Source organism: Piliocolobus tephrosceles, chromosome 12 (genome assembly GCF_002776525.5).
Source record: "Piliocolobus tephrosceles isolate RC106 chromosome 12, ASM277652v3, whole genome shotgun sequence".
In the NCBI taxonomy this organism is placed as follows: Eukaryota; Metazoa; Chordata; class Mammalia; order Primates; family Cercopithecidae; genus Piliocolobus; species Piliocolobus tephrosceles.
The window spans coordinates 34,905,426-34,933,345 of NC_045445.1; the positions used below are offsets into that span (position 1 = coordinate 34,905,426).

A 27,920-nucleotide genomic window follows, 5' to 3' on the forward strand; every position below is an offset into this window, starting at 1 on the left:
GACATTTTTCGTTTTGTTTAAAAAGCATGTGTAGGCCGGGCGCAGTGGCTCACGCCTGTAATCCCAGCACTTTAGGAGGCCAAGGTGGATAGATCAACTGAGGTCAGGAGTTTTTGGCCAACATGGTGAAACTCTGTCTCTATTAAAAATGCAAAAATTAGCCAGGCATGGTGTTGGGCACCTGTAGTCCCAGCTACTTGGGAGGCTGAGGCAGGAGAATTGCTTGAACCCAGGAGGTGGAGGTTGCAGTGAGCTGAGATTGTGCCATTGCACTCCACCCTGGACAACAGAGTGAGACTCCATCTCAAAAATAAAATAAAATAAAATGAAAATAATAAATAAATAAATAGCATGTATATGGCACTTACCACATGCCCAGGCACTGTTCTAAATGCATTACAATCTGTTAACTCACTGAATCCTCATAACAAGTCTTTTAAAGTAGGTGCAGTTATCTTACGGTGGAAGAAATGGAAGCAGAGAGAGGTTAAATAACTTGTCCAAAGTTGTAACTGCCCAGTGGGTTCACCTTGCTCACTGCTTAGACGGAGACGATTTATCAAGACAGGGGAATTGCAATGGAGAGTTCGGCCTATGCCCAGGAATGAACAAGGACAGCTGAAAGGTTAGAAGCAAGATGGAATCGGTTAGGTCTGATTTCTTGCACTATCATAACTTCCTCAGTTATAATTTTGCAAAGGTGGTTTCAAAGTCACACAGGTGATAAATGGCAGAGTCAGGATTCCAGCCCAGGCAGCCTCTGTTTGCTTCGGCACTCTGCCCTGCTGCCTCTTTCAGTTTACAAGCCTCGTGATCATAGAACAGGACAGGGAGTGGCCCTCTTACTCCTCCCTTTATCTTTCTTCCTTAGGTTCTTTTATATGGATTAAGTGCAGGAGTCCAGCCTGTCCCCTAGCCACATCAGGGAGAAAAAAGTGTGTGTGTGTGTGTGTGAGAGAGAGAGAGAGAGGGAGAGAGAATATGAGAGAATATGAAGGTGGCACTGCTGTCTGGATGCTTCTGGAAAACCCAGCTCTGTCAAGGACTGAGGAATACTGCAGTGGAAACTCCTGCATTTTATCTCCTGAGCCAGAATTCTGAGATGAGTATGCGTAGAGACTCCCCTAAGATGAGCAGCATCAAAGTCTCTTTAATCCTTGCCTCGGGGAACAGTCACCTAACAAAGAGGAGCTGGGACTAAGCTTCTGTTTTACACTGAGCAGAGCAGGGAAGAAAATCCATGCATCAGAGTGCTCTTTAGAGTTCTATTGTGAAACAGAATAACTTATTTATATTAAGCAAGGCCCCAGTAGCCTCTTTGTAAATTTCAGTCTGGAGAAAATAAAGCCAGAGCTGCAAGTCCAAACAGGTAAAAAAAAATTTTTTTTTTGTTTGTATGTTTTGAGACGGAGTCTCACACTCTCGCCTGGGCTGGAGTGCAATGGCGCAATCTCAGCTCACTGCAACCTCTGCCTCCGAGGTTCAAGCGATTCTCCTTGCCTCAGCCTCTCAAGTAGCTGGGATTACAGGCACCCGCCACGACGCCCAGCTAATTTTTAATTTTAGTAGATCCGGGGTTTCACCATGTTGACCAGGCTGATCTGCCTGCCTTGGCCTCCCAAAGTGCTGGGATTAGAGGCATGAGCCACCACGCTTGGCCCCAGGTAAAATTTTGATAAGCTTCTGGAAATTTCAACTAGAGAGTTCAGGCACCCATGGCTGGGATGAGGGCAACAAATCTGGAGCAACAAACATGCAACCAACAAGATTTTTTTGACAGCACACTTGTTTGGCACTTCTCTAGGCACTGGGATACAAATATGAGGAAGAACGCTACCACCTAAAATAATAGATGCCTGGATAGGCATGGCTTATCTCTGGAAGGGAACACCAGAATGTGGTCATGGAGATTACCTGTGGGTGGCGAGGGAACAGGGTTGGGAGGGAAACTAACTTGTTACTGTAAACCCTTTATACCTTGTCAATTTGGTGTCTGAGGATATATTACCAATATATTACCCATTCAAAAGATGAATGTGATAACAGGGAGACACAAATATGTAAATGTGTAATAGAGAAGTAAATAGCAGCATGAGCTCACAAAAGCATGTTTACAGTGCTAGAGTTACTGACAACAATGGAGGAGCCATGATATAAAGACTGAATTTACTAGTCCAGGCATGATGGCTCACGCCTATAATCCCAGCACTTTGGAGGCTGAGGCCAGCAGATCATCTGCGGTCAGGAGTTCGAGACCAGCCTGGCCAACATGGTGAAACCCTGTCTCTACTAAAAATATAAAAATTAGCTGGGCGTGGTAGCTCATGCCTGTAATTCCAGCTACTTGAGGGGCTGAGATGGGAGGATCACTTGAGCCTGGGCTATCGAGGCTGCAGTGAGCTGAGACTGTGCCACTGCACTCCAGCCTGGGAGACAGGAGTGAGACCCTGTCAAAAAACAGAAAAAAAGACCGAATTTACCAATTTGGCTTCCTGGCTTAGGACAGAATTGAGGCTTCAGCCATGACAGTGACTTCTAAGAAGTCCCTCTACCTCTAGCCAGAGGTCCTGGCTAGAAGAAGAAGAAGAAGAAAAAAAAAGGTGTGTTTTCTTGTCTTTTTCCAAACACATCACAAGAGCAATATATAATCTGACAAGAATGCAGAGGCAGGTAAGACCCGCCTAAGGCAGAAGGAGTTTTGTCCTTCCACAGGCACTGGCCTCCTCCTCCCCTCACAAAGGTGACTGTGTCAGTAACAACTATTTACCTTGCAAGCACATACCTGTGCCTAGCCAGACCTACTCCCTGGCACAGAGAAGTGATTCCTGACAGACTGCATCCAACTGGGCTTGGGGCAACGCCATCTGCTCACTCTAGCCTAAACCTGCTAGCTAGCACAATCCTGAGAAAAAGGGCCAAGAAATCACATTCTGGCCGTGAGTGGTGGTTCACTCCTGTAATCCAAACACTTTGGGAAACTGAGGCAGGAGGATCACTTGAGGCCAGGAGTTTGAGACTGCAGTGAGCTCTGATCACACCACTGCACTCCAGCCTGGGCAACAGTGAGACCCTGTTTCAAAAAAAAAAAAGAATAACAAGTGGATAACTCAATTATCCACAGGTGGATTGTTGTTTTTTGGATTATAGGCTGACAATTTTTTTTTTTTTTTTTTTTTGCGAGACAGAGTCTTACTCTGTCACACAGGTATGATCTTGGCTCATGGCAACCTTTGCCTCTTGGGTTCAAACAATTCTTCTGCCTCAACCTTCCAAGTAGCTGGGACTACAGGCACCTGCCACGACACTCGGCTAATTTTTGTATTTTTTAGTAGAGACAGGGTTTTGCCATGTTGGCCAGGCTAGTCTCAAACTCCTGACCTCAAGTGATCCACCTGCCTCCGCCTCCCAAAGTAAGATTACAGATGTGAGCTACCGTGCCGGGCCGATGCTGACAGTTTTTAATCCTGGCCTGACTTTTCCCTCATATACCCCTCCCCCAGGCTACCTTTAGACTTCCTTTATCCAAAGCCCAGTGGGTCTGCTAGGGAAATAATGTCGTGATAACTATGACTGCCTCCGTTTATTGAATGCTTCCAGGGGCCAGACATCAGGCTGTGTTACATGTATTAGTCTTCATGCAATCCTCACAAATACCCAGTGAGAAAGGCATTCTGGCTATATCTGTGTTTTGCAGATGAAGAAACTCAGGGAGATAAACAGCTAGCAAAAGGTGGTGACTAGACTGAAAACCAGATTGTGTGGCTGAGCGCCCATACCGCTGGTCTATAAAGGCTCTTAACCACTCTTCTATTCTGCATCCCATAAAGTTAATTTTAATTAGCCCAATCCAACTCTATTTAGGAAGAGAAATATGCTGCCAAAAATCACTTACAATATCCTAAAGCTAAATATAAAAGGCTTTTCTATTATCACTTGTTTGGGGCTATTTAGTCCGAGGCTTCCTTCCAAGGGCCTGTGTAACCAAGGGTCATATGGCAGCTTAGCATCTGGGCAAACAGGAAATGAGCCCAGCTCTGCTGGCTCTGTCAGGGCCCTAAAAAGATCTACTCACAGGGGAAGTTAAACTTATAGAACCCGGATGGACCAGGTGCGGTGGCTCACACCTGTAATCCCAACACTTTGGGAGGCTGAGGTGGGCAGATCACTTGAGGTCAGGAGTTCGAGACCAGCTTGGCCAACAGGGCAAAAACCTGTCTCTACTAAAAATACAAAAATTTAGCTGGATGTGGTCGCACATGCCTGTAGTCCCAGCTACTTGGGAGGCTGAAGCAGGAGAATCGCTTGAACCCGGGAGGTTGAGGTTGTAGTGAGCTCACGCCACTGCGCTCCAGCTTGGGTGACAGAGCAAGACTCTGTCTAAAAAAACAAACAAAACAAAAAAACAAAACCCAGCATGGAAATGAAAACCTTAGACCAGGCCCTGGGATCAGAAATGTCAAGAATAGCCTTCCAGTTTACTGTCCCTGGGGTGGGGAGTTTGGGGGTCGGGGGACACAGGCCTGGGATGAGCATTTTGCAGTTGATAGCTGACGGTTTTGTGGGCTGGCTTCTGGGTCCCATTGGGTCATGTTCTTGGAATTCTAGATAGAGGTTCAGGCCCAGAAGAAAGAAACTTCCAGAGTCGCTTATCCCATATTATCAGCTTCTCTGCACCTGCAGAGGGAGATTGGGCCTCATCTTCCGTAGCTTGCTGCCATGGATTTGCCTTCCTCTTCTAAAATGCTGTGGCTGGAGACCGAGAGACTTCTCTTACAATCATCCGAGACACTCTTTCCCTCATATTACTTCTTTGTTTTTACTTTTGTCTTTGAGACCGAGTCTCGCTCTGCCACCCAGGCTGAGGTGCAGTGGCATGATCTCGGCTCACTGCAACCTACACCTCCCGGGTTCAAGCGATTCTCCTGCCTCCGCCTCCCAAGTAGCTGGGATTACAGGTGCCTGCCACCTCGCCTGACTAATATTTGTATTTTTTGTAGAGACAGAGTTTCACCATGTTGGCCAGGCTTGTCTTGAACTCTTGACTTCAGGCGATACACCAGCCTTGGCCTCCGAAGTGCTGGGATTACAGGCATGAGCCACCGCACCCGGCCACTCATATTACTTCTTCACTGACTTCTTAATGCACAGTCGGGGAGCTGAGCAGCTGCCTGTACCTGGCTGGGCTGGGCCTGAAACCACTCAGCCCCATCACAGCAGCCTCCGTCCTTGCTGATGCAGACCCATGGCGCCAGCCCTGAAGACATCCTCTCTTTCCCTCTTTCTGGAATGCCCTCCCTGCTCCGTTCTCATACCTCCTGCCCCTTCACCTTCAATCACTCAGGGAAAAACCCACTTCCCACCTGCCACTTGTGTCTTCCAGGGTTTTTCTGTACTCAATATAGTCAATGCTACCACATTGCTTTATTGTTACTGGAACAATAACATGGATTCCAGCTATCATTTACTGAGCACTACCTGTGAGCCAGGCTCTATCTCATTTATGCAGTATCTCACTGAAACCCCACAACCACCCTGTGAGGTGGGTACTGTTTTCAACCTCCCCATTTTACAGATGAGGTAACTGAGGTTCAGGAAGTTAAGCAACTTGACTTATAACATAGTGCTAAGAAGTGATGGGGCCAAGATCTGAACCCAGGTCTCTGTGATCTCTGAACCAGTGTGGGCTTGCCTTTTCTCTTCCATCAGATTGGGTTTAGTGAAGGAGTCTTTGATTTCTCCTGGATTTCCACCTCCCCACACCCAATCCTGGGCTCAGCTTGCAGTGGGCACTTGCCCAACTGATCTCAGTTTGCAGGGGTCTTCCTAGCACCATCAGGCCCACTGGGCCTCACACTCTGCTCTTTCCTGGCCCTGTTAGGGAGATGCAAATGGTGAGGTGTCCAGGAGCTAGAAGCTAGAGGAAGTGTCAAGTTTGGCCAATAACCAATGTTCCCTGTAGGGGACATTGGCTCTTTGGCTTCCCAGCGCTCGCCTCATTGCCACATGGCAACACGCACACCTCTGATGTTGCAGCTCCTGCTAATAGGGCTGCGGAAATGAATGGCATTGATATCCTCTTTGTGCTTGTTCAGATAGCTGAAGCACCTGTGAGGGGAGATTGCCTTTTTTTTTTTTTTTTTCCTGAGATGGAGTCTCGCTGTGACGCCCAGGCTAGAGTGCAATGGAACGATCTCAGCTCACTGCAACCTCCGCCTCCTCGGTTCAAGCCATTCTCCTGGCTCAGCCTCCCGAGTAGCTGGGATTACAGGCACCTGCCACCACACCCGGCTAATTTTTGTATTTTTAGTAGAGATGGGGTTTCACCATATTGGCCAGGCTGGTCTTGAACTCCTGACCTCAAGTGATCTGCCCACCTTGGACTCTCAAAGATTATAGGCGTGAGCCACAGCGCCCAGCCGGGAGATTGTCTTTTAATTTAATATTGCCATCATAATTGGACTTTGCCAGATATAATCTGCCCCCTTGTGGACTGTGCTGTCCTGACAATTTGAAGGAAGGGGGAGGGGGACATACAGGCAGTCTCTAAAATTCCTGGGAAAATGTCATTGCCCGAAAAATTTGCAGCGTCTGGGAATTGGTCATTCCGACTTTCACTGACCAGGGCCAGGAGAACCCCTGTGAGTCTTCCGGGTTATTTTACACTTTGACAGGGGGTTGCAGACAGGCTCAGCTCTGTGCTTTTTGGCAGTAAAACACACGCAGCAGGTCTCTGCACCTTTCTGAGCTCATACCTCTCTCTCTTTTCTAATTTGCGTCATCTCTCCACAGTTTCCTTTCAAAAATAACAAGTTCTGGCCAGGCATGGTGGCTCACGCCTGTAATCCCAGCACTTTGGGAGGCCGAGGCGGGTGGATCACGAGGTCAGCAGTACGACGAGACCAGCCTGACCAACATGGTCTCGTACTGCTGACCAACATGGTGAAACCCTGTCTGTACTAAAAGTACAAAAATTAGCTGGGTGTGGTGGCACGTGCCTGTAATCGAATCCCAGCTACTCAGGAGGCTGAGGCAGGAGAATCACTTGAACCCGGGAGGCGGAGGTTGCAATGAGCCAAGACTGCGCCATTGCACTCCAGCCTGCGAGACAGAGTGAGACTCTGTCTCAAAAACAACAACAACAAAAACAAAACAAAACACAAACAAACAAAAAACAAGTTCTGTTATTCTGCTTTCTCTGCCATACCTGTCCTTTCACTCCCATTGCCATCACCCTAGCCTGTCCCTAATCCCTTTGCTGTTGCAACAACCACGGACACCTGTGTCTCCTCTTCTCCTCCACTTCAACCCACACCTCACACCACATCTGTGTTCATTGTCCAACACCCATCCTACTTTGTGTGTGAGCAAACACATATTGAGAGCCTACTATGTGTCAGGGACTGTGCTAGGCACTGAGGGTAGAGCAGAGGCAGAGGGCCCTGTCCTCCTGCACTTGGCATTCCCAATCATTCATATCTTCCTGCTTCTGTGCCCTTAGTGCATGCCCTTCCCTCTGCCTGGATTGTCTTCCCCATACCTCTTCACCAAAGATCAATGCAGTCATCAGGACCCAACTCAAATCTCACCTCCACCGTGCAGCCCTGACCACCCGCCCCCAGTGATTGCTCTCTAAGCGAATCCATTAAATACTTATCATCTGGACAGCTCATTTGGCACATGTCAGACGTTCTGGCATTCCTTTTTTTTTTTTTTCTGAGACGGAGTCTCGCTCTGGCGCCCAGGCTGGAGTGCAGTGGCCAGATCTAAGCTCACTGCAAGCTCCGCCTCCCGGGTTTACGCCATTCTCCTGCCTCAGCCTCCCGAGTAGCTGGGACTACAGGCGCTCGCCACCTTGCCCGGCTAGTTTTTTTTGTATTTTTTTAGTAGAGACGGGGTTTCACCGGGTTAGCCAGGATGGTCTTGATCTCCTGACCTCGTAATCCGCCCGTCTCGGCCTCCCAAAGTGCTGGGATTACAGGCTTGAGCCACCGTGCCCAGCCTGTTCTGGCATTCTTAGCTCTCATATTTATATATGGATCCTATCACTCAGGAAACATTTCCATTCTCCTCAAGAAACATTAACTGGGTGCCTCCTATATATTTTAGCAGTGGTAAACATAATGAACCTTTGTGGTACCTCTTTCAGTTACTAATAGCTTTCATAAGTATTTTATCATTTGGTTTTCACAAAACACCATCACTTCCATTTTATGTTTCAACTTAAAAAATATAACGTATACCCCAGCTAGAATAGCTATTGTCAAAAAGACAAAAAGAAAAGAAAAGAAAAGAAAAAAGTGCTGGGGAGGATGCAGAGAAAAGGGGACTCGTACGTTGTTGATGAGAATATAAATTAGTATAGCCATTATGGAAAATGATATGGAGGTTTCTTAAAAAATAAAAATAAAAAACTACAAATAGGACTACCATATGATACAGCAATTCCACTCACTACTGGATATTTACCCCCAAAAAGGAAATCCGTGTATTAAAAGATACCTGCCTCCCCATGTTTATTGCAGCATTATTTACAATAGCTAAGATATGGAATCAATCTTAGTGTCCACCAATGGATGAATGGATAGAGAAAATGTGGTACATAGACACAGCAGAATATTATTCAGCCATAAAAAAGAATGAGATCTTGTCATTCATGACAAGATGGATGAGCCTGGAGGACATCATGTTATGTGAAATAAGTCAGGCATGTTCTGCATGTTCTCACTTATATGTGGGAGCTAAAAAAATCCCTGAGCTCATAGAAGTAGAGAGTAGAATTATGATTATTAGAGGCTGGGAAAGGTAGAGGGGAGGGGAGGACAGGGAGAGGTTGGTTACAAAGTTGCAGCTAAATGGAAGGAATAAGGCTGGGTGCAGTGGCTCATGCCTGTAATCCCAGCACTTTGGGAAGCTGAGGTAGGAGGATCACTTGAGGTCAGGAGTTCGAGACCATCCTGGCCAACCTGGTGAAATCCCATCTCTACTAAAAATACAAAATTAGCTGGGTGTGGTGGTGAGCGCCTATAATCCCAGCTACTCACGAGGCTGAGGCATGAGAATCCCTTGAACCCAGGAGGTGGAGGTTGTAGTGAGCAGAGATCCCACCGCTGTGCTCCAGCACGGGCGGCAGAATGAAACTCTGTCTCAAAAATAAATAAGCCGGGCGCAGTGGCTCACACCTGTAATCCCAGCACTTTGGAAGGCCAAGGTGGGTGGATCATGAGGTCAGGAGATCGAGACTATCCTGGCTAACGTGGTGAAACCCCATCTCTACTAAAATACAAAAAATTAGCCAGGCAGGGTGGCAGACGCCTGTAGTCCCAGCTACTCGGGAGGCTGAAGCAGGAGAATGGCGTGAACCTGGGAGGCAGAGCTTGCAGTGAGCCGAGATCGTGCCACTGCACTCCAGCCTGGGCGACAGAGCGAGACTCCGTCTCAAAAGAAAAAATAACTAACTAACTAACTAACTAAATAAATAAATAAATAAAATAAATAAATGGAAGGAATAAATTCTCGAGTACTGTAGCACTGTAGAGTGACTAGGGTTAACAACAATATATTGTACATTTCAAAATAGTTAGAAGATTTGAAATGGTCCCAACACAAGGATGATAAATGCTCAAGGTGATAGATATGCTAAATAGGTGGATTTGTTCATTACACACTGCATGCATATATGAAAATATAACAGATATCCCATAAATATGTACAAATATTATGTATCAATTAAAAAATGAAAACATGTGGCTGGGCACAGTGGCTCACACCTCTAATCCCAGCACTTTGGGAGGCCGTGGTGGGCGGATCACTTGAGGTCAGGAGTTTGAGACCAGTCTGACCAACCAACATGGTGAAACCCCGCTTCTACTAAAAATAAAAAAATTAGCCGAGCATGGTGATGCGTGCCTGTAATCCCAGCTACTCGGGAGGCTGAGGCTGGAGAATCGCTTGAACCCAGAAGGCGGAGGTTGCAGTGAGCCGAGATCACGCCACTGCACTCCAGCCTGGGTAACAGAGCGAGACTCCATCTCAAAAAATAAATAAATAAATAAATAAATAAATAAATAAAAAAAAAATAAAAAATGTGTAGTGTTAAAAATGTAATTTAAACTACTTACTTTATGGCTAAATATGTTCTCATGAAAATTAAAACATTATAAATCTGGCTATCATTATAGATCTGACCACCCCTACCCTACTCCAGACTCCCTTAGAGATACAGAAGAGGAAACTGAGACTCAAAGAAGTGACATGATGTGCCCAAGGCCACACAGCTAGTGCCTGTGGGGCATTTTCTGATTCTAAATCTCTCTCTCTCTCTCTTTCTTTTCTTTTTTGAGACGGAGTCTCACTCAGTTGCCCAGGCTGGAGTGCAGTGGTGCAATCTTGGCTCACTGCAACCTCCACTTCCCAGAGTTCAAGCGATTCTCCTGCCTCAGCCTTCCGAGTAGCTGAGACTACAGGCATGCGCCACCACGCCCGGCTAATTTATTTTTATTTTTATTTTTTGTATTTTTAGTAGAGACAGGCTTTCGCCATGTTGGTCAAGGTGGTCTAGCACTCCAGACCTCAAATAATCCGCCTACCTTGGCCTCCCAAAGTGCTGGGATTAGAGGTGTGAGCCACCGCGCCCAGCCTGACTCTAAATCTCTTGCCATTCTCATTTTTCTACATTGCCTCCCATCACCACAAGAATCCTGTCTATTCCTCACTGTGTCCCTGGTGCCCAGCACGGGGCTCTGCACCAAAGCTGGGGTTCAGCAAATGTTTCCATATCAATGGATTCCCCGGCAGAGGGTTTCCTTTGCACGAAGGCATTACCTTCTGATGTGGGCTACACCGACCTCATCTGGTCAGTGAAGGCTTGAAGTGGCAACTGAGGCCATGCAGGCATCCTCCCAGGTGTCCCTTCTGCCACCCCAGAGCTTGGCGACATCAGGGATCCTGAGAGTCTCCTTTGGGAGCCAATACAGTGAGATCTAGTAGAGGTACACCAGGTGTTTGCTGGGCACACGCTTTGCGGCTGCCGGTATGCCAAGGGCCGTGTGTGACTCGGGGGAGAAATGCAAAGTGTGACATTGTTGAGCCAAGATTTGTCCGATACGTAGGACATAGTGACCAGCCGGCACATATCCAGGTTCTAAATTATGCAGTGCTGATGATGCTTTGGGGGTTCGGGGGAGGAAGAGCTTGGCTGGAGCGGCCAGGGGAGGCTTCTTGGAGGCGGTGGGTTTAGCCGAGCTTGGTGGCAAGCGGCCTGCGTGGAGGACACAGCTCTCCCAGCGGGATCGGCCGCGGTGCCCAGGCCGAGGCGAGAGGCAGCGCGCCCTCTGCAGGCAGCTGCGAGAGGCGGCCGGAGACCCGCCTGGGCGCGTGGACTGGAAAAGGAAGGAGTTGGCCATCGGCCGCTGCGGCTTTCTCAGCCTGTCTGGTTCATCCAACCTTGCACTTCCGCGACTTTCAACCGCCATTAGGCCCGCAATAGCAGCGTTTTTCGCTCTGTGCGCGCCCAGCCCTCCTCGCTCCTAGTTGTCTGCAGCTCCCCGCCTGGCGGGCGGGGGCATTTCCTGCTGCTGCTACTCCGCACAGTCCTAGCGGACTGTTTCAGCCACCGCGCTGAGAGCGCTCTTTACAAAGTTTGCCAGATTACAAAACCGGCGCTTAAAGGGAAGGGGCCGACTCTGAGAGAGCCCGTAGTCATTTAACAAACACTTAAGCGCATATTATGTGCTAGGCTTTGTGCCAAGCGCCTCGCAAATACTAATTTATTTCACCCTCACTACAGTGCCAGGCAGGTGGTGTTCTTAACCCCATTTTCCGGCTGAGCAAGCTGAGGCAGTGAGCCTTAGAATCTTGCTCACCATTTCACAGCTGGAAAGGGGCGGAACCATGCTCTTAACCACTGCACCAAGCGCCTCTCCAGGGGCTCCTCACATGGGGTAGGTCCCCAGAAAGGCTGATGGTCCCCAAAGAGCCTGAACCTCTCCCCTTCCTCTGGGTCTGCGTGCTTATTTTCCAGGCACGGCACCATTAAGTGCTGCTTCCTGATTCTAAGTTGGGGGAGGGGTTCCCTTTGTTTTCAGCTGCAGGTGTTACACGTGGCTTGCCAGGTGCCTCGGTTTCCTCATCTGGGAAATGGTAATGCTAGCACCTGCATCAGAAGGCCACTGAAAGGATTAAATAGGTACCCAGACACAATGAAAAGAGTGCCTGACCCACAGTCAAAGTTCAAGAAATGACAAGGGATGTTACTCCTGAGCAAGTCCGCTGCTGCACTCCTGGGGGCCTCCCACTCACAAGTGAGAGAGAACAAACTGCCTGCTTCCTGAGCAGGTCAAAGAGGGCCATATTCACTCAAGGGTTCTCGTGGGCTTTTAGTGGCTGAAATTGTCTTAGAAGCTGGGAACATTAGGCCCAGGTCTGGGAGCAGGTCTGGCCTAATCAGCCCTAATCAGTCACATGGGTGTGCAGTTGGTACAGCTTTATCCACAGCGTCCTTAAGTGCCCCAGGAACATGTCTGTTCCTCTCGGAGTGGCCTGAGTCATGTTTTGTGACAGCCACTGTTCAATATTGTCATCATCACAACCAGACATCCATCAGGCACTTACTATGTGAGGGCTCTGTGTTAGGGGCTCATGACAAAACGGCCAGCACATGTGTGGCACAGGTCAGCACCCCATGAACACAGTATGGTAGAAGCCCTGGATGTGGAGTCAGCTGTTTTTCACACAGATTTCAGGAGGGGAGGGGTGTGTGCCAAGGTCCTGCCTCTCTGACTCTCTAGCATGGACAACATAGCAGCAGTACAGGAACCAGTTGATTTCCCAACCCCTGCAGTGTCCAGAGATCTTCCCTGTAAGCCTGGGGGCTGGAAAAACAATAGCTGCAAGTCAAAAGGCCCTGGACATTTGCTGAATTATTATGTAAGAAAATGAAAAAGAAAGAAAGACCCTGTGCATTTATTGCTACAGAATTGTTCCCAGGTATCAAGTGGCTGGATCGAGCCAAAATTCATTCATGCCAATCAATAACAAATGCACAAACCCTACAACATGCCATTCATTCATTCTCTATTTATTTTGTTATATATATATATATATTTATTTATTTATTTATTTTTGAGACAGGGTCTCTCTCTGTTGCCCAGGCTGGAGTGCAGTGGCTCGATCTTGGCTCACTGCAACCTCCATCTCCCAGGTTCAAGCGATTCTTCTGCCTCAGCTTCCCAAGTAGCTGGGATTACAGGCGCATGCCACCACACCTAGCTAATTTTTGTATTTTTAGTAGAGATGGGTTTTCACTGTGTTGGCCAGGCTGGTCTCAAACTCCCAACCTCAAGTGATTCGACTGCCTCAGCCTCCCAAAGTGCTAGGATTACAGGCATGAGCCACTGCGCCTGGTTATTTTATTCATTTATTTATTAAGAGGTAGAGTCTCTGTCACCCTGGCTGGAGTGCAGTGGTGTGATCTCAGTTCACTGCAACTTCTACCTCCTGGGCTCAAGCGATTCTCTGGCCTCAGCCTCCTGAGTAGCTGGGATTACAGGCATGTGCCACCGCGCCCAGCTAATTTTTTGTATTTTTAGTAGTGACGGTGTTTCACTATGTTGCCCAAGCTGGTCTTGAACTCCTGACCTCAAATGACCACCCTCCTTGGCCTCCCAAAGTGCTGGGATGACAGGCGTGAGCCACCGTGCCTGGCCCATTTTCTCATTTATCTCCTCCTTCAGCAAACATTTACCACACGTTCACTATGTGTTAGGTTCTATGCTCAGCTTTAGGAATGTAAAGAGATACGAGACATAGCCCTTAATGAGGACAGACAAGTAAACACTTGGCTGTGATACCATGAAATAAACATTATAATTCATTCACTTAACAAATATTTCTTGAACATCTACTATGTGCCAGGCGCTGTTCTAGGCACTGGGGACACGTGAATGAAACAGACAAAATATCTGCCCGTGTGGAGCTGACAGAGATAGATTACTTTAGAAGTGCAGAGGAGAGAGCAATGAGTATGGGCAGGTGGAGTCTGGGAAGGCTCCCAGAGGTGGTGCAATCTGAGCTGGGTCTTGAAGGATAATGCCCTGGCAGAGGGGCAGGTAAGGGCATGCTGGGAAAAAATAATAGTACAGCCAAGCTTGGAAATATGGAAGTGAATGGCATAGGTAGGAAATGGCAAGTGGAACTGCAGATCATTTGCAGGAGGAGGGACAGAACATGAGGCGCACAGTACTGTCTCTCAATATAAGGTGCAATCAGATAAAATAGCCCAAAGCCCAACTCACTGCATTTTTCTTTTTCTTTTATTCTATTTTTTTTCTTTTTTTTGAGGCAGAGTCTCACTCTGTCACCCAGGCTGAAGCACAATGGTGTGATCTCAGCTCACTGCAGCCTCCGCCTCCTGGGTTCAAGCCATTCTCCTGCCTCAGTCTCCTGAGTAGCTGGGATTACGGGTGCCCGCCACCACACCCGGCTAATTTTTGTATTTTTAGCAGAGATGGGGTTTCACCGTGTTGGCCAGGCTGGTCTCGAACTCCTGACCTTAGGTGATCTGCCTGCCTAGGCTTCCCAAAGTACTGGGATTACAGGCATGAGCCACCGTGCCCAACCTCACCGCATTTTTCTGAGAGTCAACCGTGGCTAGAGGTAAGGGTGTGGCCAACACCACCCCCTCCTGTGGTTGTGTTAGTTGGTATGGGCCTTACCCAAAGTCCTAATGACCTCAGCCTCAGGCTTGTAACATTAGAGAGAGGCTCAGTATTCCTTGAGAAGAGCCATCGTTTAAAAGGAAGATCTGCCTTGGAAAAGCCATAGAAATGTGAATGACATCGAATTTAACTCTGGAGCTTTAGGGTCAAGTAGTTTTTAATGACCATAATTCTTAAATTGGCCAAAAATAGAAAATAACCCATACTCTAAAAATGGACTTTATAAACAGTGCTTTGGTTATTATAACTTATTTTTTTCTTTTGTCATCTCTTTTTTTATCCAACTGAGGTTATTATAATTTCTATTTAATATTTGTCAGATGGATTTTGTCCGTTGGTATTGAAACTACTCGGCTTTCATATTATTATTATTATTATTATTTTTTTTTTTTGAGACGGAGTCTTGCTCTGTCACCCAGGCTGGAGTGCAGGGGCGCGATCTCGGCTCACTGCAAGCTCCGCCTCCTGGGTTCCTGCCATTCTCCTGCCTCAGCCTCCCGAGTAACTGGGACTACAGGCGCCGCTACCACGCCCGGCTAATTTTATTTTATTTTTATTTTTTTGTATTTTTTAGTAGAGATAGTAGAGACGGGGTTTCACTGTGTTAGCCAGGATGCTCTCGATCTCCTGACCTCATGATTCTCCCGCCTCGGCCTCCCAGAGTGCTGGGATTACAGGCGTGAGCCACCGCGCCCGGCCGGCTTTCATATTTTAATACAGTTCATGACCCAAAATAAATAGTTGGACAGGGTCACCTTGAAGTTCTCTTTGAAACCTTTTGCCGAGTCAGATAGCTCAGAGGACGTTACCTCCCCTCTCTAAGCTTCAGTTTCACAGCTGTGAAATGGAGTGAATAATAATACCTGCCTTTCAGGACTGTTGAGACAATCGGGAGAGTTAATCTGTGTACATCTGGCATATAAGATGTCAAAATAATGAGCTATGATCTTGATTTTGTAGTTTTAGAGAAATTACTGTTACCTGTTTGTATCGATTGTTTAATCTGAAGATGCAGGCTTAACTTAATTCAATCTGTCTAGCCCTAGAAACTCCAAAAAGAACCACAGCCCACAGTAGATTTGAGAAATTATATTGTAGCTTAAACAAGGAAAGTCGATTTCCAGGTTTCCTGGTAGACAAACTGAGCCACTAACAAGTGACGGGATGTGATATGACCGAAGACAAAGAAGCATGGAGCCGAAGTGGGATTACAATTTCAGTAGTCAAACTCCTAGCTTTCTGTCCTAATTGGCAAACAGCATGCTTTTACCCAGAAGCCCAAGCGCCTTTACCCCCTGATCTTGACTTCCGGGGTAAAGCCACTATGAGGCTCAATTTTTGCAATAAATGGACTCCTGAACCCTGGACTTAGTTGTAAAAGTGAAAGGAGATCCTTTGCTTCTAAAGGTCTTGGTAAATTTTCTCCTCCCTGCAGCTTCTTTCCCTAGGGAGTGAAGTCATATGGTTGGGTAATCAGGCTGGGACCTCACAGTTTCCTTGAAATACTACAAGAGCAAAGGAAGCTGTGAGAAGAATCTTGGTGATCACACAGTGGCCCCTGGGTCAGGAGAGCAATGCAGTCTGGTTGTGAGGCAGGACGGATTTATCTTTGATCTTTGGTCTCTTTCATAATCAGTGTTGTAAAATAAGGGCTCTGAGTTAGAGCTCAGGATTATCACCATAAGCACATGTTTCTATTCATTCAGTCCATTCCAAAAATGTCCTTTTCTTTCTTTACAACCTTCTCTCTCTCTCTCTCTCTCTCTCTGTGTGTGTGTGTGTGTGTGTGTGTGTGTGTGTGAGATCCACTTTCTATAGTATATATAGCATTTTCTTGAGACTGTTTTAGAAAATCTGCAGGTCAAGGATAAATCCATTAAACCATTCTCCCATGAATGAAGTGAAAATAATTTAAAGCATTTCAATAAAACAGTAACAGTTGGGCCAGGTGCAGTGGCTCCTACCTGTAATCCCAACACTTTGGGAGGCTGAGGCGGTTGGATCACTTGAGGCCAAGAGTTCGAGACAAGCTGGCCAACATGGTGAAACCCCGTCTCTACTAAAAATACAAAAATTAGCCAGGTGTGGCGGCGTGCACCTGTTGTCCCAGCTACTCGGGAGACTAAGGCAGGAGAATCGCTTGAACCCAGCAGGTGGAGGTTGCAGTGAGCTAAGTTCACACCACTGAACTCCAGCCTGGGCGTCAGAGCAAGACTCTGTCTCAAAAACAAAAACAAATCAATAACAGTCATAATAAGAGCAAAATTGTGTAAAGCAGGTGCCTAGCATTGTTCTAAGCACTTTACATATATTAACTCCTTTAATCTTCACGCTATTCCTATGAGGTAGGTACTAATGTTATCCCCATATTCCACATGGGGAAACTAAGGCAAAAAACAGTTAAGTAAAAGTTGAATTGTTATCAAGTAAGAAAGTTTGGTATTTGAAAATGAGACCTCTAGCCTCAAAGCTTCTCATGAGTCCTGATCAGAAAGAAGAGGAGTGGTGTGCTCTGAGGGAGGTCAGGTGGTAAGGAGACCCCAGACCTCTCCCTGATGTACAGGGCTGCCTCCAAATTCCTTCATCTACTCCAGTTCCACGGGCAGGAGTGAATCTGGGTTTTGTGGAAGTGTCAGCTTATATGATTTTGGCTCCCTCTTTTTAAAAACACAAAATGTATCTTTTGAAAATGTTGCCAAACCATATGACCAAATGAATCCGTGGTTAGGGCTTGGGAGGGGCCCATGCAAAGGGTGGCTTCAAAGGGGAAGCATCCTTAGCTCCACAGTACATCTGCCTTTGCCTCTGCCCATGAGATGTCTCTGTTTCTTGCCAAACCGGGTATTGGAGCTCATTTAGACAGAAGAGTTTTCCTTTTCATTCCCAAACACGAGGCCCTCAGAAGTTACCAGTCAACAGCTATTTAACTGATACTTTATACTGGTTATGTCTTTGCAACCATAACCATCTCCATTCTGGGACTGAAAACATTGGAGACAGTGTAACATGCCATGTGATCAAATTCCGCATGTTCTCTAAAATCTCAACAGTGCTAAATTGCCTCCCCATGTTACGAAAGTTGCCCAAGGAAATGAAATCCCAGGATAGATGCTCGCCATCAAAATAACCCCCTCCTTTCACTGTCCCCTTCCCTGATAGTCATGGAAAAGCCAAGGATTAATAGACTCCTTTAATTTAACTCAGTTTTGTCTCTGATGAGGGTCCAGTGAAAGCAACTGCCCAATCTGTCACTTGAACACTGTTTATATTTGTTGCCGGGATACCAAAGGCTCTCTTAAGCCTTTGGCTAAGAAGAGCACCATGCATCTGACCTTGTTCACCTGCACATAAAGCAAATAATGGCTGAAATGATAGGAAAGCTCCTCCAAACATTTGGAGTGGAACACAAGGCATTTTTGTGTCCAAAATTGCAGCGCCTAATATTTGTTGTTCAAATAAATCTCAACCTGCATACGGAAGTGCGCATTACACATAATAAGATGAGGCTTTGAGAAGACAGATGTTAATTATTTTGAGGTAAATCAGAGCACCTCTGACCCAAACACTGAGCTGTAATTTGTTGCTCAGCTTCTTGGTCCTGAAATTAATGTAAATCTTTACATTTGTAATTTTACTTGCCAATGCCAACCCACTCACACAGTCTGTAAATGACTGCTCTGAGTCAGAGTCTATTCATTTACGATTGTGTTAGATATTTTAAAATGTTCTCTGAAAGGATTAAATCACCTAATCCCAGTCCTTTCACCGGCTCTGCTTTCTGTAAAAATGATGGAGCTGGAGGACGTCTAAACTAGAAGGGACTTTAGAGTTTGTCTCTTCCCCAAATTTCTCCATTCGAGGATAAGAAACTAAGACCCTGATGTTAGAAGTGACTTGTCCCCAGGTCACTCAGCGGCCAAAACTAACCTCCCCCTGGCAAAGCAAAAACAAACAAACAAACAAACAAACAAACAAAAAACCCAGGTTAGGATTTTAATAAACGGCGACACTTAGAAATCCTTGCTCAGAGTCTAGAAGCTACCCTTTCTCTGCCCTCCTGCCTCCGACAGCTTCTGTTAGTCCTGGTACTCCACAGTCTGACTCGGTTCTAAAAGAATCATGCCATTTTGAATCCAGGTGGTCAGAATACGATTCCGATAAAACAAATCAGCGGCCGTTACAGCAATATGCATTAATTTTGGGGGGATGGATAGCCGAGAAATTGCTAATAACGGTGACTTTTGAGGAGGGGACTAGTGATGAGAAACGCAGGACAGGAAGACGTTTACTTTTCATTTTACATATTTTCTTTACTATTTGACTTTTATTACCATGTACAGATGTTAACCATTAAAAACCTCAAAAGCAAATTAGAAATACTATGTTCAGAAACTTCAAAGGAGAAATAGAATTCACCCCAGTAACACGGATGCTTGAAAATCTATGATACAGTACAGCAGTACTTTAAAAAATTTTTCTCCTGAAGTATCTATAATGGCAGAGGAGACTCAATTGGTTTCCCCAGGAGTCTGGGGGCAGTGCCAGAAATGGCCCTTGTATACCACAACTCTCTTTGCAGTTGATGTTTTTAAAATGCATTCAAATTAATAGACTGTCTAGCATCTCTGCATCTCTTTTGATACAAAAATGACGGTTTAAATGACTTACCATTCACGAAAACTGCCCCTCTGGGAAGACACCCCTCGTTTCTTTCTCCGGCGGTCCGGAGCGCCCGTAGCACGCTGCTTCCAGTCACTGAGTGCAGAGGGCCTTGGAATAGGAAGCACGGCTGTGCACAAGCTGACCTGTGTTCTGGCTCTCTCACCTGGAATCAGGCTTCACGGATCCTGTTATGCATTGAATAGTAACAAAACAACGGCATAAATTAGGGTGTTGCTAAGATTGTGTACCATCAACGTTCGCATGAGCATAATGGACATAATGAATTCTATAGCACTATCCTGCACAGCTTGGCGAGATTAAAACCACTTTGTCTTTAAATTAAATTTCAAAAATCATTGAACAAGAATAGAAAGAACAACAAAAAAACCCCCCCACCTCATCTATGTCAGCTACCCAATTGCAGGAGGCACCACTTCTTGCTTTCTGATCATTAATGCCTGGTCCTAGGTTTATTTTAATAGCTGCCAGCTCAGTGAGTCCACATCTATTGTAATAACCATAAAGGGGGCTTGGGTCCTCTTGCATCGTGTATGCAGCCCTTACTGGAGAGCCTCTTATCCCCTTTCAGGAACAAAATCTACAGCTGAAAAAGACCTAAGCTGAAGTTTATTTTGTATAAATGCTACACAATATAGCATGTCTAGTCTGTTGCAGAAAAAGAAAGGTGAGCTTGAATTCATTCTTAAGCAATGCTGTACTTGGGCAAATCTTCACTCAACAAACCTGGGTGCCATATTATGAGAAAGTTCACATCGGAGTGCTTGCTAAATGCCAGGCACCATATTCTGGCTCTACATGCTTTCTTGTGCTTAACCCTCACTCACAACACCCCTAAGAAATATATGAGCAGGCCAGGCGTGGTGGCTCACGCCTGTAATCCCAGCACTTCAGGAGGCCAAGGCAGGCAGATCACCTGAGGTCAGGAGTTTGAGACCAGCCTGGCCAACATGGCGAAAACCAATCTCTACTAAAAATACAAAAATTAGCTGGGTATGGTGGTGCATGCCTGTAATCCCAGCTACTTGGGAGGCTGAGGCAGGAGAATTGCTTGAACCTGGGAGGCGGAGGTTGCAGTGAGCTGAGCTCGCATCACTGCATTCCAGCTGTTCAAGACGTCATAATCTTTAACAGCACTGCAATCTCAGCACTATGTAACTGTGCCAGCTCTAATCCTCTACTCTGAATGGGTGACAGAGCGAGACTCCATGTCAAGAAAAAAAGAAAGAAGAAAAGAAATATATGAGCGCTATTATATCCCCACTTCACAGACGAGGAAACTGAGGCTCCTGGAGATTAAGTGATTTGCCCAAAGTTACACAGTTATCAGCAGAGCCAGAATTAAAATCCAGGTACGTCTGATTGCTTCTAGAGCCCCTGAAATCTGCCTCCTAAGAATTGTCAGTCACCATTTATGTAATGCTTATCATGTTCTATGGTAGATGCTTTGCATAAATTATTTAATCTTTGTAACAACCCTCTGAGACAGGCATTATTAATAGCCTCATTTTATAGATAACGAAAACCAAGGTTTAGAGAAATTAAGTAACTTGGCCTAACACAACTGAGCATCAGAGTCCAGATCTTCAGCCCAGGCCTCTTTGATACCAGAACAGAATTCTTAACAACTAAGCTATACTATGATTCAGGTGCCTGGCCAGAGGACAAACAAACTCTGGGATCTTTGGGCATTCATCCATGCCGTGCAGACCTCTCTGTGAATAGCTCTTTTACATGCCAGTGTGTGGCATGTTCCTCCGGAATGAGCTTTACATGTGCACATGGAGCACCCATCCTATCTTTTTTTTTTTTTTTTTTTTTTTTTTTTTTGAGACGGAGTCTTGTTCTGTCGCCCAGGCTGGAGTGCAGTGGTGCAATCTTGGCTCACTGCAAGCTCTGCCTCCCGGGTTCACGCCATTCTCCTGCCTCAGCCTCCAGAGTAGCTGGGACTACAGGCGCCCGCCACCATGCCCGGCTAATTTTTTGTATTTTTAGTAGAGACGGGGTTTCACTGTGTTAGCCAGGATGGTCTCCATCTCCTGACCTCGTGATCTGCCCGCCTCGGCCTCCCAAAGTGCTGGGATTACAGGTGTCAGCCACCGCGCCCGGCCCCTATAATTTTTGATGTTGTGGCTTGACAGACATAATGCTTTATTCTTAGTACAAATCTCATGGCAAAATCCACTGGATTTGAGCACTAATCAAGAGATACAGAAAGTCCAAACACTGTCACATGGATTCCAAATAAGGGCTTATTGAAAATAAACATAAATGCCCTCCATTGACTGGGCTTATTAACATGAAGCAAAATGCAGATACTATTTCCTCTTTGTAAGGTGAGTTTTGAGGTCGTGGCCGATGTCTGGCCCTCTTTATAATCTTTAACAGCACTGCAATCTCAGCACTATGTAACTGTGCCAGCTCTAATCCTCTACTCTGAATGGGATTAAAAATGGCTTGAGACCGGGCACAGTGGCTCACACCTGTAATCTCAGTACTTTGGGAGGCCGAAATGGGCAGATCGCGAGGTTAGGAGTTCAAGACCAGCCTGGCCAACATGGTGAAACCCTGTCTCTACTAAAAATACAAAAATTAGCCCGGCATGGTGGCAGGTGTCTGTAATCCCAGCTACTCAAAAGGCTGAGGCAGAATCGCTTGAAACTGGAAGGGGGAGGTTGCAGCGAGCTGAGATTGCATCATTGCACTCCAGCCTGGGCAAAAGAAATTCCATCTCAAAAGATAGATAAATAAATGAATTTTAAAAAATGGCTTGAGCCGGCTGGGTGCGGTGGCTCATGCCTGTAATCCTAGCACTTTGGGAGGCCGAGTGGGTGGATCATGAGGTCAAGAGATAGAGACCATCCTGGCCAACATGGTGAAACCATCTCTACTAAAAATACAAAAATTAGCCGGGCGTGGTGGTGCATGTCTGTAATCCCAGCTACTCAGGAGGCTGAGGCAGAATTGCTTGAACCCAGGAGGCAGAGGTTGCAGTAGGCCAAGATTGCACCATTGCACTCCAGCCTGGCAACACACCAAGACTCCATGTCAAAAAAAAAAAAAAAAAAAAAAAAAAAAGCTTGAGCCAGGCGAAAATGGATGAAGGCAACTGGATGAAATTGGTATTGATTCTAAAAATTTTTGTTTAAATGAAGTGGTAGTCATAAAACAAATGTAACCATTTTAAAGTGGACAATTCAGCTCACGGAGGTGGGTTCATAGTATTTCTTGGAGAAAGCTCATGCAGCTATGACCATCCATAGGCAATGGAACAATGGTTTTTGGATGCACTGGGCCTGAATTCCTTTGCTAATGTGTTGGAAATGTTGGTGGGTGGCACAACCAAGTTATTCTTTGTTAAGTGGATGGCTGACAATTGTTTTTTTTTTTTTTTTGAGATCGAGTCTCGCTCTGCCGCCCAGGCTGGAGTGCAGTGGCCGGATCTCAGCTCACTGCAAGCTCCGCCTCCTGGGTTTACACCATTCTCCTGCCTCAGCCTCCCGAGTAGCTGGGACTACAGGCGCCCGCCACCTCACCCGGCTAGTTTTTTGTATTTTTTAGTAGAGATGGGGTTTCACCGGGTTAGCCAAGATGGTCTCGATCTCCTGACCTCGTGATCCGCCCGCCTCGGCCTCCCCAAGTGCTGGGATTACAGGTTTGAGCCACCGGACAATTGGTTTTAAAAAGACAGTTCTTCATCTCCGGAGATATTGCAGCATTTATTAAAATGTAGCATTCACTAAAAAGGTAGTATTTTTTCAAATGTAGCACTCAAATATAAAATATATTTTTATATGAAAATAAACTGCAGACAAACAAAATTTATTTTAGATATTTTTATTTCTCCAAATTTGTTATTTATCAGGAGTGACTGAAATAAAAAATACAATTGAGTCCCATCATCATCATGGAAATGGCTTTAAGAGAAAACTGGTCAGATGAATATTATTGCTTCCCATTTTCAACCAGTAAATAGTTGCCATTGAGAAATTGACAGCCAGGAGTCTGTCAAGAATGCTCAAGATATGTTATATAATACAACATGCCTGTTCACAGGGGAAAAAATCCTAGGAAATAACTTATGTGTACTTCTTGATTTCATCATACAAGACAAGCACAAAAGCACCACCCATGCCTCTGAGAACATTGGACCATGCACCCTTGAAAAAAGCTTTGCCTCCTTCATCACGAGCTATCTTCCTCCAGCAGTCAAGCGTGCCTGTGTACATGATGTCAGCTGCAAAGAACAAAGACATAGAGTTGGTGACTGAAGGCCGATGAAAAATCCTAAGATTCACTAGGCTAAATAAAGTGGAGCCACACCTCTAAGAACATCAGCTTTAAACCCAACATTCACACATTAGCATGGGCAACACTAAAATATTAATGCTGTGACCACAGGAAGACACAGACTACCCACTGGTCTTAATCTCTAATACCAGTTAAGCACCCTCATTCATAGGCATCTGAAGGGCCGGCTCAAAGGCAGCTGTGGAATAGACGCAGATGCTATCAATCCCATCCCTTGACTTGGACAGACAGCCATTTCTAAAGGTGGGCATCACTAGTTTGTGGCCGCAGCTTACCCCACACCTACAACTTTATCTTCTGCTCAAGGGGAACTTACTTCCTTTGCGCCCTGACTGCATCATCATGCGGCGGCGAACAGTGTCAAATGGATAGGAAGTCAACCCAGCAACAGCAGTGACAGTCTGTGCGATCATCCAGCTGATGACGATGTGAGTGTTCTTGGGATCCGGAAGCATTCCTGGGAATAGGAAAGAGATGCTTTTACCAAAAAGTAGAGTTTTACTGACTTCCTTTCCCCACATCCCCTAAACATGTCATCTGTGCATGAGGGTCGCACTGGATGATCTTGGCTTCCTTCAGCAATTAAAAAAACTCTCTAGCTCTTGGAATGTCAGGTTGGTACAACGTTCTTTTAAATTGTCTCCTAAGAACACAACTTTAAAGCCCACAGCAAACTTACCCTTTGCAGTGTCATAGATACCGAAGTAGGCGGCTCGGTAGATGATAATACCCTGCACAGACACGTTAAAGCCTTGGTACAGGCCCTTAATCCCATCAGATTTGTAGATCTTAACCAGGCAGTCACCGAGGCCTCGGAATTCCCTTTCAGCTCCAGCTTTACCCACATCAGCTGCTAGACGGGTACGGGCAAAATCAAGAGGGTACACAAAACACAGGGATGTGGCCCCTGCGGCACCACCCGATGCCAGATTCCCTGCAAAGTAGCGCCAAAACTGGGTCCTCTTGTCCACACCACCCAGGAAGATCTGCTTGTATTTATCTTTGAAGGCGAAGTTAAGAGCCTGGGTGGGGAAGTATCTGATGACATTGGCCAGGTTACCGCGCCAGAAGGACAGAACTCCCTGCTCCTTGGGAATACGGACCACGCAGTCTATAATGCCTTTGTATTGCTTATCTGCAGTGATCTGCTTGCTGGCATGCTGCACCTAACAGACAGGAAGAAGCCAATAGGGACAGTTATAACCACGCGGAAGGGAAAGAGAAGAGCATATGCCATATGGATCAATACCCTTTAAGGCTGGCTCCCCTCTCCCAAATCCAGTCTTCGTATATCATACTGGCTGGAGCCTCCCAACCATGAGGCTGTCACAGGGGAAGAGATGATCTGCACCAGAAGCATTAAGCCTCCACCCCCCTGAGTGGGGAGAGGGCATCCTCCAGCGGACCCGTGACCTTTAAACCTGGGATAAAGGTCATTACTTCAAACCCAGGTTCAGAGGCATTAGGGCGAATACCACATAGGGCGCGGTCACCTTGGGGACCGCAGCCTACGCCTCAGGTCTCCTGAGCTGCTTTCGTCTCGCTCCGCCCCCACTCCGCTTCCAGAGGTGACCCGAGCGCCGCCGCCGCCACCCCTACACGCTCGCCCAGGGGCGCCCTCTAGAGCCAGCACTGGAGAGCGCGCGGCGCAGGGAGGCAGGCGGAGGGGACGCGGCGGTAGCGGACGCGGCTGCGCAGAAGCGGACGTAAAAGGAACACGCGCTTCCCGGCGCCGGCTTCCGGCCCGGCGAGGTTTGAGCGCGTCCGCGGGCTGGGAGGCCGCCGGACCCGGGCGCATGGCCTCCCCCGGGCAATTATCTCCTTGCCGCGACCTTGAGGTCTTCGTTAAGAACTAGCGTTCCTCTTTCCGACGCCGGCTTTCGGCCTTCGCCCTTGACGCCCAGGCCCGGGGAGGCCGTCACTCAGGGACTGCTCCATCCGAGTCGGCCGCCTCGGGGATGCGGAGAGCCTGGTCCTGCTCTCCGCCCCCGGCCCCTTTCTAGACTCACAACTTCAGGTCACTAAAGGCGCCTCCCACCAGTTTGCCTTCTGCTCTGCCTCTGCGCCTGGCTCTGGCCTATCCTAGCCACTTCCCTGGCCATGTCTTTAGAGTTCGCTCCCCGCAACCCCTCGGGCGCCCGCCTTCTGCGCGACCCTTCCCCCCACTTCCTGGTTGGGCTCCTGGATCCCAGGATGTACCTGCAGCAGCAGCTTGACCCGCTCGATGGGCGCTACCGCCGTCTTGGAGATGGCTGCGGCCACTCCACCTGCCAGGAAGTCCTTGGCGAAGGACACAGCGGCATCTGTCATGTTGAAAGGAAAGAAGAGGCAGGCTGCTGCGGGACGGGACTGAGCCGGGAACCGGCTTTGACTCCGGCGCTGCAGGGCGGAGCGAAGCAAATGGCCGATTTATATAGGGGGAGCCGGCGCCGGAGCGGCAGGCGTCGGAGGCGGGGCCGGGGCGGGGTCTGGGCCCCGGCGCGCTGGGCGGCAGAGCAGCTGAGTGGCCCAGCGCGCAGGGGGAGGAGTCGTGGAGGGCTGGCCGGGACCGCTCTCCGCGCCGCCCGGGCTCGCCCTCGGCACCTGACCCGGCAGGAGGAAGGGGCGGGTCCAGAGGACACCCGGGACTTGAACGCTGGACCCTGACAGAGGCCTCGGAGTGGGTAGGAAGGGTGAGGTCACGGTGTGCCTGGACAAAAACCCTTGGAGCAGAACTAGGGTGAGACGCATTTGTTACAGGGATGCCAAAAGAACCCTTCAGTCCTCGAGATAAACAGTAGTTAATGTAATACTTTTAAAAAGTCGTAGGGGCAAACATCCTGCTGGCCGGCCCCCTTGTTTTGTAAATAAAGTTTAATTGGAGTGTCAAGGCTGAAATGAGGGTGAGGCAAGCGAGACAAAGTCATGCAAGTGCAGGTTGGGATCCTGTCTGTATTTCAAATGCTGATCATTTGTTCATCATGAATTTTTGCATTGCTTTTGATTTTTTTAAAAATAGTGCATTAAAAATCATTTGTCTCAATTACTGAGTTGTTTCTCACCAAGGCGAGTGCCTCACTCTTCCCACCCTAGACCGGGCACTGTCCTGGAGCCAGTGAAACCAGACGAAATTAAGGGAACAGCAGACGAAGGAACTGCCACCGTGCCCCAGACCCTGGTTTGCAAATACAGTTCAACAAAGACCTTGCCAGGAATTGGCCTGGGAGAGTCCAAAGGACTGGGCTGGGGGTGGGGAAATGATTTTAGCCAGAAGGTAAATATAGAGGTTGTACCCAGAAGGTTAAGAGGCTTAGGAAGGTTAAGAACTACGTTGACATTTGGCTCCCAGTACCCCAGGTAAAGTGCCCTTGGATCGAGTAGATTTCTGAACTCCAGAAACATTTAGAGGAATCAATAGAATTAGATTGGCAGCCATTGTGCCAATGGACAAGTGCTTACTGAGCCCCTTAATCCCTTCACTGGGTAAGCATTTGCCACACATGTCCTCAAAAACCTACTTGTTAGCTTAAGTGGACTCCCTCAGGTCCAGAACAGGAGCAGAGAGTGTAATCACAAATTCCGTGTCTGAATAATCATAACAATATTTATAAAAATAAGGATGACTGTTGAAAACCGCAACTGCGGCTGAACCTTATGTGCCCAGACTTCAGAATTCCCAAAGGCAAAATGCCAGCAGGCCTTTGCACACTGAACACATAGTGTTCATATCCTTCACTTTCATTTCCTGCCCTCTCCCATCTTCTCCAGATCTGCCTGTGAAAGGACCCAATTCTAGGACCCTCCAGGATGGTTAGGCCCTTCCTCTGAAAGTATACTTTGCAATTTGTTAGTCACCTCAAGAACCCCAGCGATCCAAACTGATGCAGGCAAATTGCAGGTGTTCAAAGGAGCAATTTTGAATCTAGCTTTGTAGATCCTGGGAGAAATCTTTGACCTGTGTTAGTGAAAGGCTACAGTGTTTCTCAGCTGATTATAATAGTGAGGTAGCTAGATGCAAGAAAACAGCTTCAGAGAATGGTAGAGTATATCCTCCAAAGGCGATGTTCATTTCTCTATTCTGGTGAGAGAAACAAGAGCTAAGGCAAAATTCTACAGAGGGCTTTATTGGAGAGAGGTGGATTTTATTTATAGTGCATTTAAAAATAAAATTCAAAACCTTTCTAGTTTGAACTCTTGACATTCTGATGAATGCATTTTTATTCAACTGTTAATTAT

The 27,920-nt window shown here is 47.0% G+C and overlaps 1 protein-coding gene across 1 annotated transcript; it reads right to left on the minus strand.

Annotated features, from left to right (window-relative positions):
• Window positions 1–23,215: 23,215 nt before the first annotated feature.
• On the minus strand, window positions 23,216–26,709 carry SLC25A5 (solute carrier family 25 member 5). Its single transcript, XM_023198684.1, has 4 exons — window positions 25,905–26,709; window positions 24,385–24,871; window positions 24,022–24,162; window positions 23,216–23,631 (listed from the first exon to the last, which is right to left on the minus strand). The coding sequence occupies exons 1-4, from the start codon at window positions 26,013–26,015 to the stop codon at window positions 23,474–23,476; spliced, it is 897 nt and encodes a 298-aa protein (XP_023054452.1). The 5' UTR covers window positions 26,016–26,709; the 3' UTR covers window positions 23,216–23,473.
• Between the last annotated feature and the right edge of the window lie 1,211 nt (window positions 26,710–27,920).

Coding starts and splice junctions, on each gene's coding strand:
- SLC25A5 (XM_023198684.1), bottom strand. CDS start 26,015: ATGACAGATGCCGCTGTGTCCTTCGCCAAGGACTTCCTGGCAGGTGGA. Junction 24,872..25,904: donor GGGTCAAGCTGCTGCTGCAG/GTACATCCTGGG, acceptor CCTGTCTGTTAG/GTGCAGCATGCCAGCAAGCA. Junction 23,632..24,021: donor GCAGTCAGGGCGCAAAGGAA/GTAAGTTCCCCT, acceptor TGTTCTTTGCAG/CTGACATCATGTACACAGGC.